The 13,271-nt window shown below is 42.1% G+C and overlaps 1 protein-coding gene across 1 annotated transcript in view; it reads right to left on the bottom strand.

The window, feature by feature from the left end:
* LOC126260265 (uncharacterized) overlaps positions 1-13,271 on the bottom strand; it is a 426,131-nt gene that overhangs the window by 71,255 nt on the left and 341,605 nt on the right. The window contains exons 10-11 of the mRNA XM_049957594.1: positions 9,372-9,476; positions 1,043-1,147 (exon numbers count right to left, since the gene is read on the bottom strand). Of these exons, the coding sequence (XP_049813551.1) occupies positions 1,043-1,147; positions 9,372-9,476 (210 nt within the window). The remainder of the gene's footprint in view (positions 1-1,042; positions 1,148-9,371; positions 9,477-13,271) is intronic.

Genomic DNA, 13,271 nt, shown 5'->3' on the forward strand with positions numbered 1-13,271 from the left:
AGAGAGAGAGAGAGAGAGCAACCACAAATGGGAAGAGAGACGAGGGGGTGGCCTAGGTAGTCCACATTAAGGTATTTAGTGTTTAGCGATTAGAAGTCTATAAAACAGCTGATGCCACGGGCTTATCAAGAGGTAGAATATGATACACTTGGTGAATTGACAAGGAGAAATCTTTCTGAGCAAAATTTACGAGTATGTCAAACTTTCTCCATGTAATGTGTGTGTGTGTGTGTGTGTGTGTGTGTGTGTGTGTGTGTGTGTGATACAATTTGTTTGATCTGTACAGGAATTGATTCTCAAGGGTACAACACACAAATGAAATACTGATATCTCATATTAATTAGGTACCTATATTTCATGTTAAATTAATGAAACAAAGACATAAGAATACATACAAACAGTCTGTCGAATTTATTGTTTATGTTTACTTCTAACTTACGGATCATGTTTACATTTATCAGTACTTATGATTTTGGATGGGGTCCGCCTTTAGCAATACACAATTTTGTTTTATATCCCAAACATGTTTCACTACAGTTGCAGCCATCATCAGTGGGCTTTTATTTTATGGCTTTCTACCACATGGCATGGCTTTCCTGAGGCATTATGTTTTTATAGTACCTGTTTTCTTTCACAGTTTGTCATGCTTTCTTTTTTCCTCATCTTCTTCACAGTGAAATTCTGTATATTGAACTGTTTACAAGCTGTAAAAACATCTTGTCCTCACAACTGGTAAACAGTGAAACAGTGATTGTGACAACTCAATATACAGTAAGAAGATGACAAAAAGAGGAAACATGACGAACTGTGAAAGAAAACAGGCAGTATAAAAACATAATACCTCAGCAAAACCATACCATTTGGTAAAAAGCCATAAAATAAAAGCCCACCGATGATGCTGCAACCGCAGTGAAACACGTTTGGGATATAGAACAAAATTGTGTTTTGCTCAAGGTGGACTCCATCCAAAAACAAATGTATTGTTAAAACAAGCACAGACAAAAGAGCTTCAAGCTCAAGATGATTATTTATCAGTACTCACTGTTCGTCTCGTCCTTGCTGACGTTGCATTGCAATCAACTTGTGTAATCTCTCTCTTTTTTAGCCATGGCCTGTCCCATACTTTTACAGTACAGATTTGGTTGTTCTGAAATGATATAAACAAGAAAAAATAACAGAATGAAATATATAATAAACAGGCCCATACTTAGCGAATGAGTGTGGGGGAACATGTGTCAGAATCCTGCACCACCACTCACAGCAACGCTCTAGTGGAAGTGATTTGTTGCAGTCCTGCAAATGAAGCACCAAATTGTGTATGTGGCAGACTGTTATGACTGATAGGACAGAGTCATCTTAGGTTTGTATTGTTGTAGTTTAAGGGAAGGGAGAGTGTGACACGTGGTGCCAGCACATAGCCAACACTCTTGAATAGCACCAAGAGGGGCTTGGGGCTTAATATCCCCATCCGATGGACAGATGATCAACAGTGTCATGTGCCGTCTCTTCATGAGAAACTGCGGAGTGGTTTGGAATTTAATCCAAGACATTGGTAGAGAGACTGGTGATCAGAATCTTTACACCACCACCTCTCCTCCCCTTCGTGGACAAATACTGGCAGTGAAAATTTCATTTACTAAACGAATTTGAACAGGCTTACCTCCAACTGGAGCACCACTGCAAAGGCATGCATTACTGATCTCGGCTACAGAGGTGGTTAACACAATGAAAATGCAGCAATAAATAGGTTTCATATAGCTGCTGTAATACAACGCAAAGGCACATGACACTGGTAAACATTTGGGCTCATATCCAACAGTATAATGATTTTGTTTGCAGCCAAACAAAGGGAAGTTCTGCACATTTTTCAACCTAATTTTTGAAGAGATATTTGCACAAGTGGCCACTTAAGCAATAGGTAAGGCAATAAATGGACAACTGTAGCGAAGTCCTCCAAGACACTTAAATATCTCTTATTTTTACAGTGACAATGCATCCAGATTTCCTAAAATATTGTAAAAGTTGAAAAAGGGTACAGGAGGATACAGTTTGCAGAAAGGAAATTAAAGTTGTATTGGAAAACATAGACAAGATTAACGACATACAAATCGGAGATGGGAGGTGATTCGATCTGCTACCCCTGTTTATTAGGTTTATCTGACAACTTTACTTCAATAGAGTCCTTAATTAAGCAGCCCCAGAAACTTGGTGTTAGCAACACAATACTGGTCTCACTGTATTCTGTTTCATGATTACATTCAAGGCAGTGCTCAGTGACAGCTGATAGATTAGATTAGATTAGATTAGATTAATACTTGTTCCATAGATCATGAATACGACACTTCGTAATGATGTGGAACATGTCAGGTTAATAAAAAATGTCTGTACAAGATATTACATCACACAAAATATTGCATGACACTAATGTTGTTGCAGTCAGATGTGTCACTGATGTTCCTTGGCTCTCCCCTCAACTGTTTTAACAGAGGGGGCAACAACTATTCCTCGATATGTTAGTTAAGTGGAAAACAGACAGATACCTAGCCCACAGGGTGTATAGAAAACCTATGCACACTGACCTTTATCTACATGCCTCAAGCTGTCACCATCCATTGCAAAGAAATTTAGTGCTTAAGACTTTTGGTCCATAGAGCTCGATCAATTTCAGATAAGGAGAGCTTTGCTGAAGAATTTCACACCTATGAATAGTGAATCAAGAGTCATGAAAGAAGGTTGTATACATGGAAGAGGCCTGGAGATACTGGAAGGTTTCAGATAGATTATATGATGATAAGACAGGGATTTAGGAACCAGGTTTTAAATTGTAAGACATTTCCAGGGGCAGATGTGGACTCTGACCACAATCTATTGGTTATGAACTGTAGATTAAAACTGAAAAAACTGTAAAAAGGTGGGAATTTAAGGAGATGGGACCTGGATAAACTGACAGAACCAGAGGTTGTAGAGAGTTTCAGGAAGAGCATAAGGGAACAATTGACAGGAATGGGGGGAAAAATACAGTAGAAGAAGAATGGGTAGCTTTGAGGAATGAAATAGTGAAGGCAGCAGAGGATCAAGTAGGTAAAAAGATGAGGGCTAGTAGAAATCCTTGGGTAACAGAAGAGATACTGAATTTAATTGACGAAAGGAGAAAATATAAAAATGCAGTCAATGAAGCAGGTAAAGAGGAATACAAATGTCTCAAAAATGAGATTGACAGGAAGTGCAAAATGGCTAAGCAGGAGTGGCTAGAGGACAAATTTAGGGATATAGAGGCTTATCTCATTAGGGGTAAGATAGATACTGCCTACAGGAAAATGAAAGAGACCTTTGGAGAAAAGAGAACCACCTGTATGAATATCAAGAGCTCAGATGGAAAGCCAGTTCTAGGAAAAGTAGGGAAAGCAGAAAGGGGGAAGGAGTATATAGAGGGTCTATACACGGCAGATGTACCTGAGGACAATATAATGGAAATGGAAGAGCATAAAGATGAAATGGGAGATATGATACTGCGTGAAGAGTTTGAGGGAGCACTGAAAGATATAAGTCGAAACAAGGCCCCGGGAGTAGACAACATTCCATTAAAACTACTGACGGCCTTGGGAGAGCCAGCCCTAACAAAACTCTACCATCTGGTGGGCAAGATGCATGCGACAGTCGAAATACCCTCAGACTTCAAGAAGAATAAAATAATTCCAATCCCAAACAAAACAGGTGTTGACAGATGTGAAAATTACTGAACTATCACTTTAATAAGTCACGGCTGCAAAATACTAACACCAATTCTTTACAGACGAATGGAAAACCAGGTAGAAGCCGATCTCGGGGAAGATCAGTTTGGATTCTGTAGAAATGTTGGGACACATGAGGCAATACTGACCCTACAACTTATCTTAGAAGATAGATTAACGAAAGGCAAACCTACATTTCTAGCATTTGTAGACTTAGAGCAAGCTTTTGACAAGGTTGTCTGAAATACTCTCTTTCAAATTCTGAAGGTGGCAGTGGTCAAATACAGGGAGCGAAAGGCTGTTTACAAAATGTACAGAAACCAGATGGCCAGCAGGTGTGGCCGAGGGGTTATAGGCGCTTCAGTCTGGAACCGCGTGACCGCTATGGTCACAGGTTCGAATCCTGCCTTGGGCATGGATGAGTGTGATGTCCTTAGGTTAGTTAGGTTTAAGTAGTTCTAAGTTCTAGGGGACTGATGACCTCAGATGTTAAGTCCCATAGTGCTGGAGCCATTTGAAAAACCAGATGGCAGCTGTAAGAGTCGAGGGGGCATGAAAGGGAAGCAGTGGTTGGGAAGAGAGAGAGAGACATGGTTGTAGCCTATACCCGATGTTATTCAATCTGTATATTGCGCAAGCAGTAAAGGAAACAAAAGAAAAATTCGGAGTAGGAATTAAAATCCATGGAGAAGAAATAAAAACTTGGTAGTTTGCCGATGACATTGAAATTCTGTCAGAGAAAGCAAAGGACCTGGAAGAGCAGTTGAACGGAATGGACAGTGTCTTGAAAGGAGTATATAAGATGAACATCAACAGAAGGAAAACGAGGATAATGTAATGTAGTCAAATTAAATCGGGTGATGCTGAGGGAATTAAATTAAGAAATGAGACACTTAAAGTAGCAGATGAGTTATGCTATTTGGGGAGCAAAATAACTGATGATTGTTGAAGAAGAGAGGATATAAAATGTAGGCTTGCAATGGCAAGTTCTGAAGAAGAGAAATTTGTTAACATTGAGTATAGATCTAAGTGTCAGAAAGTCTTTTCTGAAAGTATTTGTGTGGAGTGTAGCCATCCATGTATGGAAGTGAAACGTGGACGATAAATAGTCTAGACAAGAAGAGAATAGAAGCTTTCGAAATGTGCTACAGAAGAATGCTGAAGATTAGATAGGTAGACCAAATAACTAATGAGGAGGTATTGAATAGAACTGGGGAGAAGAGAAATTTGTAGCACACCTTGACTAGAAGAAGGGATCGGTTGGTAGGAACATGTTCTGAGGACTTCTGTCGCCAAGCAGTGTGTCAGCAGTGCGCAAGTGACAAGTGGCTTATTTAGCGTTCATATAAGTGTTGTAGTCAAGTTGAAAATTTTTTGAGTGTTCTTAGTGCAGTCATTTAGTTAAATCCGTCAAATCATTGTGTAGTTTCATATTTAGCAGGGGCAGATATGCATTTTAATATCTGTGACGTGTAAAATCGCGTAGTTTGTCTTGTTTTTGTTTCTTTCAAATAGTCTTTGTATGCTACCGACAGTACAGTTAGCCTTCTGCCGCCGAGCAGTGTGTCAGCAGTGCGCAAGTAGCAGAATCACTGCATTTACTAGGCAGTCTTGTATTTTAATAACAGTTTAAATTTTGTGTCGAATTGTGTGCGCTGTCTGTATATTAGTTGGTTGGTTTTTGGGGGAAGAGACCAAACAGCGAGGTCATCGGTCTCATCGGATTAGGGAAGGAAGTCGGCCGTGCCCTTTCAGAGGAACCATCCCGGCATTTGCCTGGAGCGATTTAGGGAAATCACGGAAAACCTAAATCAGGATGGCCGGACGCTGGATTGAACCGTCGTCCTCCCGAATGCGAGTCCAGTTTGCTAACCACTGCGCCACCTCGCTCGGTGTAGATTAGTTCAGACGTTCTTTGCACAACAGTATTTAGCATGGATAGGGACTGCGACTGCCGTGTTCGGATGCGGGCTGAGTTGGCGTCCCTTCGCTCCCAGCATCAGGCAGTGTTGGCTTCGGTCACACAGCTTGAGGCTGTTGCCAATGGGCATCACTGTAGGGGTCCGGATGGGGGTTTGTCGGGGACGGCCGGCTCGACCCGCGCATCCCCCGATCAGACTACGGCTGTGGCTGCCCAGGATACTGCCCACATTGAAGCTGGCCCCTCACCCGTGGTAGAGTGGGAGGTCGTCTTGAGGTGTGGCAGTGGGCTAAAGACATTCCGGAGGGCTGAACGGAAGGTCTCTCCAGTTTGTCTGATGAACTGGTTTCAGGCTCTGTATCCAGTTGATATTGATCTCCAGCCGGACATGGCTGCTTGTCCTGTTCCAGAGGTTGCCCTTCAGTCTGCAAGATCCGGGCAGTTACAGAGGGTGGGCTTACTGGTAGTTGGGAGCTCCAACGTCAGGCTCGTAATGGGGCCCCTAAGGGATATGGCTGCAAGAGAGGGGAAGAAAACCAATGTGCACCCCGTGTGCATACCGGGGGGGGGGAGTCATTCCAGATGTGGCAAGGGTCCTTCCGGATTCCATGAAGGGTACAGGGTGCACCCATCTGCAAGTGGTCGCTCATATCGGCACCAATGATGTGTGTTGCTATGGATTGGAGGAAATCCTCTCTGGCCTCCAGCGGCTATCTGATTTGGTGAAGACTGCCAGTCTCTCTAGCGGGATGAAAGCAGAGCTCACCATCTGCGGCATCGTCGACAGGACAGACTGCGGACCTTTGGCAAGGAACCGAGTGGAGGGTCTGAATCAGAGGCTGAGACACTTCTGCGACCGTGAGGCTGCAGATTCCTCGACTTGTGCCATAGGGTGGTGGGGTTTCGGGTTCCGCTGGATCGGTCAGGAATCCACTACACACAGCAAGTGGCTACACAGGTAGCAGGCGTTGTGTGGCGTGGACTGGGCGGTTTATTAGGTTAGATGGCCTCGGGCAAGTACAGAAAGGGCAACAGCCTCGAAGGGTGTGGGGCAAAGTCAGGACATGCGCGGACCAAGCAGCAATTGGTATTGTAATTGTAAACTGTCGAAGCTGCGTTGGTAAAGTACCGGAACTTCAAGCGCTGATAGAAAGCACCGAAGCTGAAATCGTTATAGGTGCGGAAAGCTGGCTGAAGCCAGGGATAAATTCTGCTGAAATTTTTACAAATGCACAGAAGGTGTTTAGAAAGGACAGATTGCATGCAACCGGTAGTGGTGTGTTTGTCACTGTTAGCAGTAGTTTATCCTGTAGTGAAATAGAAGTAGATAGTTCCTGTGAATTATTATGGGTGGAGGTTATCCTCAACAAGCGAGCTAGGTTAATAATTGGCTCCTTTTACTGACCTCCCGACTCAGCAGCATTAGTGGCAGAACTGATAAAATCTGGAATACATTTCACATAAATTTCCTCAACATGTTATAGTCTTAGGTGGAGATTTCAATTTACCAGATATAGACTGGGACACTCAGATGTTTAGGATGGGTGGTAGGGACAGAGCATCGAGTGACATTATACTGAGTGCACTATTCGAAAATTACCTCGAGCAATTAAACAGGTTTCGAGAGGGTGCGTTTCTGGATGAGGTATCGAATATATTGCTTCCCCCTACTTATACCCCCCAAGGAGATCACGAATGTAAAATTAGAGATTTGAGCGTGCACGGAGGCTTTCCGGCACTCGTTCTTCCCGCAAACCATACGCAACTGGAACAGGAAAGGGAGGTAACGACAGTGGCACGTAAAGTGACCTCCACCACACAGCGTTGGGTGGCTTGCGGAGTATAAATGTAGATGTTGATGTAGATGTAGGCATCAAGGGATCTCCAATTTAGTATTGGAGGGCAGCATGGAGGGTAAAAATCATAGAGGGAGACCAAGAGATGAATACACTAAGCATATTCAGAAGGATGTAGGTTGCAGTAGGTACTGGGAGATGATGAAGCTTGCACAGGATAGAGTAGCATGGAGAGCTGTATCAAATCAGTCTCTAGTAGAAGTAGTAGAAGTAGTTGGACTGAAGATCACAACAATAAAAAAATGAACAGTGTTCTGAAGGAATGGGTATACAGATCATCAAATTGAACAGGCATTGCAGTCAAAATCAAGAACTGCCTGAGAAAGAGGTTGAGACTAGGACCAAGGAAGAGAAGCTAAAAAATTACTTATCTATCTTATTCAAGCCCCATACCCGGAAAGATCAGTACACTCCTATCGAAATATGACCTCTAGTGTATTTCACTTCCTTCACTAAGATAAAAAGTAGTCTTTGTAATGCTAATGAAGATCTAAAACTCCGACACCCAGGTGTGTGTCACATTCTATGTGAATGTCTTATGTGGGCGCATGAATGTAGTATTGAACTGTGGACCTAGAAACGATGGAGAGGCTTCGCCCGCTGCAACCCTCAGTGACTCACAACCCCCCCCCCCCCCCCACACACACACACCTTCCCCCGGGAATATCTCATTATCTCATTACAGACGAGTGGAACCCCAATGTTTGCGTGGTATGTAGTTATGGTGTACGTGTACGTGGAGAGAGTGTTTACACAGCAATCGCCGACATAGAGTAACTGAGGCAGAATAAGGGGAACCAGCCCATATTTGCCAAGGCAGATGGAAAACCAACTTAAAAACCATCCACAGGCTGGCCAGCACACCAGACCTCGACACTAATCTGCCAGGCGGATTTGTGCCGGGGGCCAGCATACCTTCCCACTCGGGAAGCAGTGCGTTAAACCACACTGCTAGCCGCGCGGGCCTATGTGGGGCATACCATCAGAACATTTGAGGGGAGATGTGACAAACGTCGCCAACATATCCAACTAGAAAAACCAAACAAACAAATCAGCTCTCTCCGAGCACTGCCTTGAAAATAATCACAAAAGGAAATATGACGAGACCAGTATTGTGGTGCAAATGCCAAGTCTCTGGGCTAGCATTGTGAAGGAGTCTACAGAAATAAAGGAAGGGCACTAAGGGCATTCAATGAGAAAATGACTGAAACTGAGTGCAATTCGTTGCAAACCCAAAGGTTTTTGACGTTTCTAGGCAGGCTAGTGACAGCTCTATAACATTCATCTCATATTGATGGGGGTGTGTTGCAAGAGAGTGACATGTAAAAATAACTGGAAATAACTGGCATTAGAGTAATCCATAGTTTCCAGAGCTACTAGACTAATTCATGGCAGTTCCAATGATTTTCATGTCAACATTTGGATGAACTGAATGAACTGTACCCTTAGAACCTTCTGGTAGGCACTAAATTTGCAGAAAAGTAGTTTTCCATCCCTGTGTGTCCTGAATAATCATTGATCTCTGCATGGGTCTCCACATAAATGTATCCAGGAGGAAACATAAATCTACAATTGGCATTTCTGATATGAATCAGTTTGTTAGTTTCTAACGTTATCAAGCCACAAGACCTAAGTCAACATAATGCTTCAATATGCTAAATGAGAGGTTTAGCAGAGTCATGGGAAATCATTTCTAGAAGTGTAAGAGAAGTCTGTAATAAGTGAAAACTCTGTAAAAAGGTGATGGGATTCCATGATTTCATACTATGATTCAGTGGTCTAAAAATATGGAATTAAAATAACGCACCCATGATAAATGTTCTATTGTTTACTTACAATTTGTTTCTATACTTGTAAACTCACCGATCCTTCTCTCAGACTGCACTCCGAAGCAGGTTTATTGCTTCCTTTGTCACAACTGCTCTCACCAACTTCAAGCTTTAAATGGTACAAGACTCCAGCAACCACCTGAAACAAATTACTTCTAAGCAAACCAGAACAAAATGCAACAACAAATATTATAGTCCACATATTTTAATTATCCCCTTGAAACTCATCTACCTGCAATTGGAGATTACATTTCCTTCAGGAAAAGACACAAACTGTTATATTCTCTAAGTTTTGTGGCATGCTTACTTGTAAAGATGTGGGAAATAACAAAATGACCACATCTTTACCTATGACCAGCAAATCAGTGAACTGCACTGTAAAAATCACTTCTTACTTAAAGAAATTTTCTTAATACTTGGTAGATTCATTTCACCTATACGACATCTTTGTACAGTCTACTGCACACAAAACTCAAGAGATTCTATTGTAATTGCAGCACCGTTATACTGCTCATCAAACACACACATTTTCATCCTATTTTTTATCGTATTTTTGTTCTTTTTTTGTCTGCATTACCTACATAAGGTAAGAACCATGGACCTTGCATTGGTGGGGAGGCTTGCGTGCCTCAGCGATACAGGTAGCCGTATCGTAGGTGCAACCACAACGGAGGGGTATCTGTTGAGAGGCCTGACAAACGTGTGGTTCCTGAAGAGGGGCAGCAGCCTTTTCAGTAGTTGCAGGGGCAACAGTCTGGATGATTGACTGATCTGGCCTTGTAACACTAACCAAAACGGCCTTGCTGTGCAGGTACTGCGAACGGCTGAAAGCAAGGGGAAACTACAGCCGTAATTTTTCCCGAGGACATGCAGCTTTACTGTATGATTAAATGATGATGGCGTCCTCTTGGGTAAAATATTCCGGAGGTAAAATAGTCCCCCCTTCGGATCTCCAGACGGAGACTACTCAGGAGCACGTCGATATCAGGAGAAACAAAACTGGCGTTCTACGGATCGGAGCGTGGAATGTCAGATCCCTTAATCGGGTGGGCAGGTAAGAAAATTTAAAACGGGAAAAGGATAGGTTGAAGTCAGATATAGTGGGAATTTTTGAAGTTCGGTGGCAGGAGGAACAAGACTTTTGGTCAGGTGAATACAAGGTTATACATACAAAATCAAATAGGGGTAATGCAGGAGTAGGTATAATAAAGAATAGGAAAATAGGAATGCGGGTAAGCTACTACAAACAGCATAGTGAACACATTATTGTGGCCAAGATAGACACGAAGCCCATGCCTACTGCAGTAGTAAAAGTTCATATGCGAACTAGCTCTGCAGATGATGAAGAAATTGAAGAAATGTATGATGAGATAAAATAAATTATTCAGGTAGTGAAGGGAGACGAAAATTTAATAGTCATTGGTGACTGGAATTCGAGAGTAGGAAAAGGGAGAGAAGGAAACATAGGTGAATATGGATTGGGGCTAAGATATGAAAGAGGCAGCCCCCTGGCAGAGTTTTGCACAGAGCATAACTTAATCATAGCTAACACTTGGTTCAAGAATCATGAAAGAAGGTTATATACATGGAAGAATCCTGGAGATACTAGAAGGTATCAGATAGATTATATAATGGTAAGACAGAGATTTAGGAACCAGGTTTTAAATTGTAAGACATTTCCAGGGGCAGATGTGGACTCTGACCACAATCTATTGGTTATGAACTGTAGATTAAAACTGAAGAAACTGTAAAAAGGTGGGAATTTAAGGAGATGGGACCTGGATAAACTGAAAGAACCAGAGTTTGTACAGAGTTTCAGGGAGAGCATAAGGGAACAATTGACAGGAATGGGGGAAAGAAATACAGTAGAAGAAGGATGGGTATCTTTGAGGGGTGAAGTAGTGAAGGCAGCAGAGGATCAAGTAGGTAAAAATATGAGGGCTAGTAGAAATCCTTGGGTAACAGAAGAAATATTAAATTTAATTGATGAAAGGAGAAAATATAAAAATGCAGTAAATGAAGCAGGCAAAAAGGAATACAAACGTCTCAAAAATGAGATCGACAGGAAGTGCAAAATGGCTAAGCAGGGATGGCTAGAGGACAAATGTAAGGATATAGAGGCTTATCTCATTAGGGATAAGATAGATACTGCCTACAGGAAAATTAAAGAGACATTTGGAGAAAAGAGAGCCACTTGTATGAATATGAAGAGCTCAGATGGAAACCCATTTCAAAGCAAAGAAGGGAAAGCAGAAAGGTGGAAGGCGCATATAGAGGGTCTATATAAGGGCAATGAACTTGAGGACAATATGATGGAAATGGAAGAGGATGTAGATGAAGATGAAATGGGAGATACAATACTGCGTGAAGAGTTTGACAGAGCACTGAAAGACCTGAGTCGAAACAAGGCCCCCGGAGTAGACAACATTCCATTAGAACTACTGATGGCCTTGGGAGAGCCAGTCCTGACAAAACTCTACCATCTGGTGAACAAGATGTATGAGACAGGCGAAATACCGTCAGACTTAAAGAAGAATATAATAATTCCAATCCCAAAGAAAGCAGGTGCTCACAAATGTGAAAATTACCGAACAATCAGTTTAAAAAGTCACAGCTGCAAAATACCAACACCAATTCTTAACGGATGAATGGAAAAACAGATAGAAGTCAACCTCGGGGAAGATCAGTTTGGATTCTGTAGAAATATTAGGGGAAGATCAGTTTGGATTCTGTAGAAATATTGGAACACGTGAGGCAATACTGACCTTACGACTTATTTTAGAAGCTAGATTAAGGAAAGGCAAACCTACGTTTCTAGCATTTGTAGACTTAGATAAAAGCTTTTGACAATGTTGACTGGAATACTCTCTTTCAAATTCTAAAGGTGGCAGGGGTAAAATACAGGGAGCGAAAGGCTATTTACAGCTTGTACAGAAACCAGATGGCAGTTATAAGAGTCGAGGGGCACGAAAGGGAAGCAGTGGTTGGGAAGGGAGTGAGACAGGGTTGCAGCCTCTCCCCAATGTTATTCAATCCGTATATTGAGCAAGCAGTGAAGGAAACAAAAGAAAAATTTGGAGTATGTATTAAAATCCATGGAGAAGAAATAAAAACTTTGAGGTTCGCCGCTGACATTGTAATTCTGTCAGAGACAGCAAAGGACTTGGAAGAACAACTGAACGGAATGGACAGTGTCTTAAACGGAGGATATAAGATGTACATCAACGAAAGCAAAATGAGGTTAATGGAATGTAGTCTAATTAAATCGGGTGATGCTGCCGGAATTATAGTAGGAAATGAGACGCTTAAAGTAGTAAAGGAGTTTTGCTATTTGGCGCGCAAAATAACTGATGATGGTCGAAGTAGAGAGGATATAAAATGTAGACTGGCAATGGCAAGGAAAGCGTTTCTCAAGAAGAGAAATTTGTTAACATCGGGTATAGATTTAAGTGTGAGGAAGTCGTGTCTGAAAGTATTTGTATGGAGTGTAGCCATGTATGGAAGTGAAACATGGACGATAACTAGTTTGTACAAGAAGAGAATAGAAGCTTTCGAAATGTGGTGCTACAGAAGAATGCTGAATATTAGATGGGTAGATCATATAACTAATGATGAAGTATTGAATAGGATTGGGAAGAAGAGAAGTTTGTGGCACAACTTGACTAGAAGAAGGGATCGGTTGGCAGGACATGTTCTGAGGCATCAAGGGATCACCAATTTAGTGTTGGAGGGCAGAGTGGAAGGTAAAAATCGTAGAGGGAGACCAAGAGATGAATACACTAAGCAGATTCAGAAGGATGTAGGTTGCAGTAGGTACTGGGAGATGAAGAAGCTTGCACAGGATAGAGTAGCATGGAGAGCTGCATCAAACCAGTCTCAGGACTGAAGACCACCACCACCACCACAACAACAACAACAACAACAACAGCAACAA

Source organism: Schistocerca nitens, chromosome 5 (genome assembly GCF_023898315.1).
Source record: "Schistocerca nitens isolate TAMUIC-IGC-003100 chromosome 5, iqSchNite1.1, whole genome shotgun sequence".
NCBI classification, from domain to species: Eukaryota; Metazoa; Arthropoda; class Insecta; order Orthoptera; family Acrididae; genus Schistocerca; species Schistocerca nitens.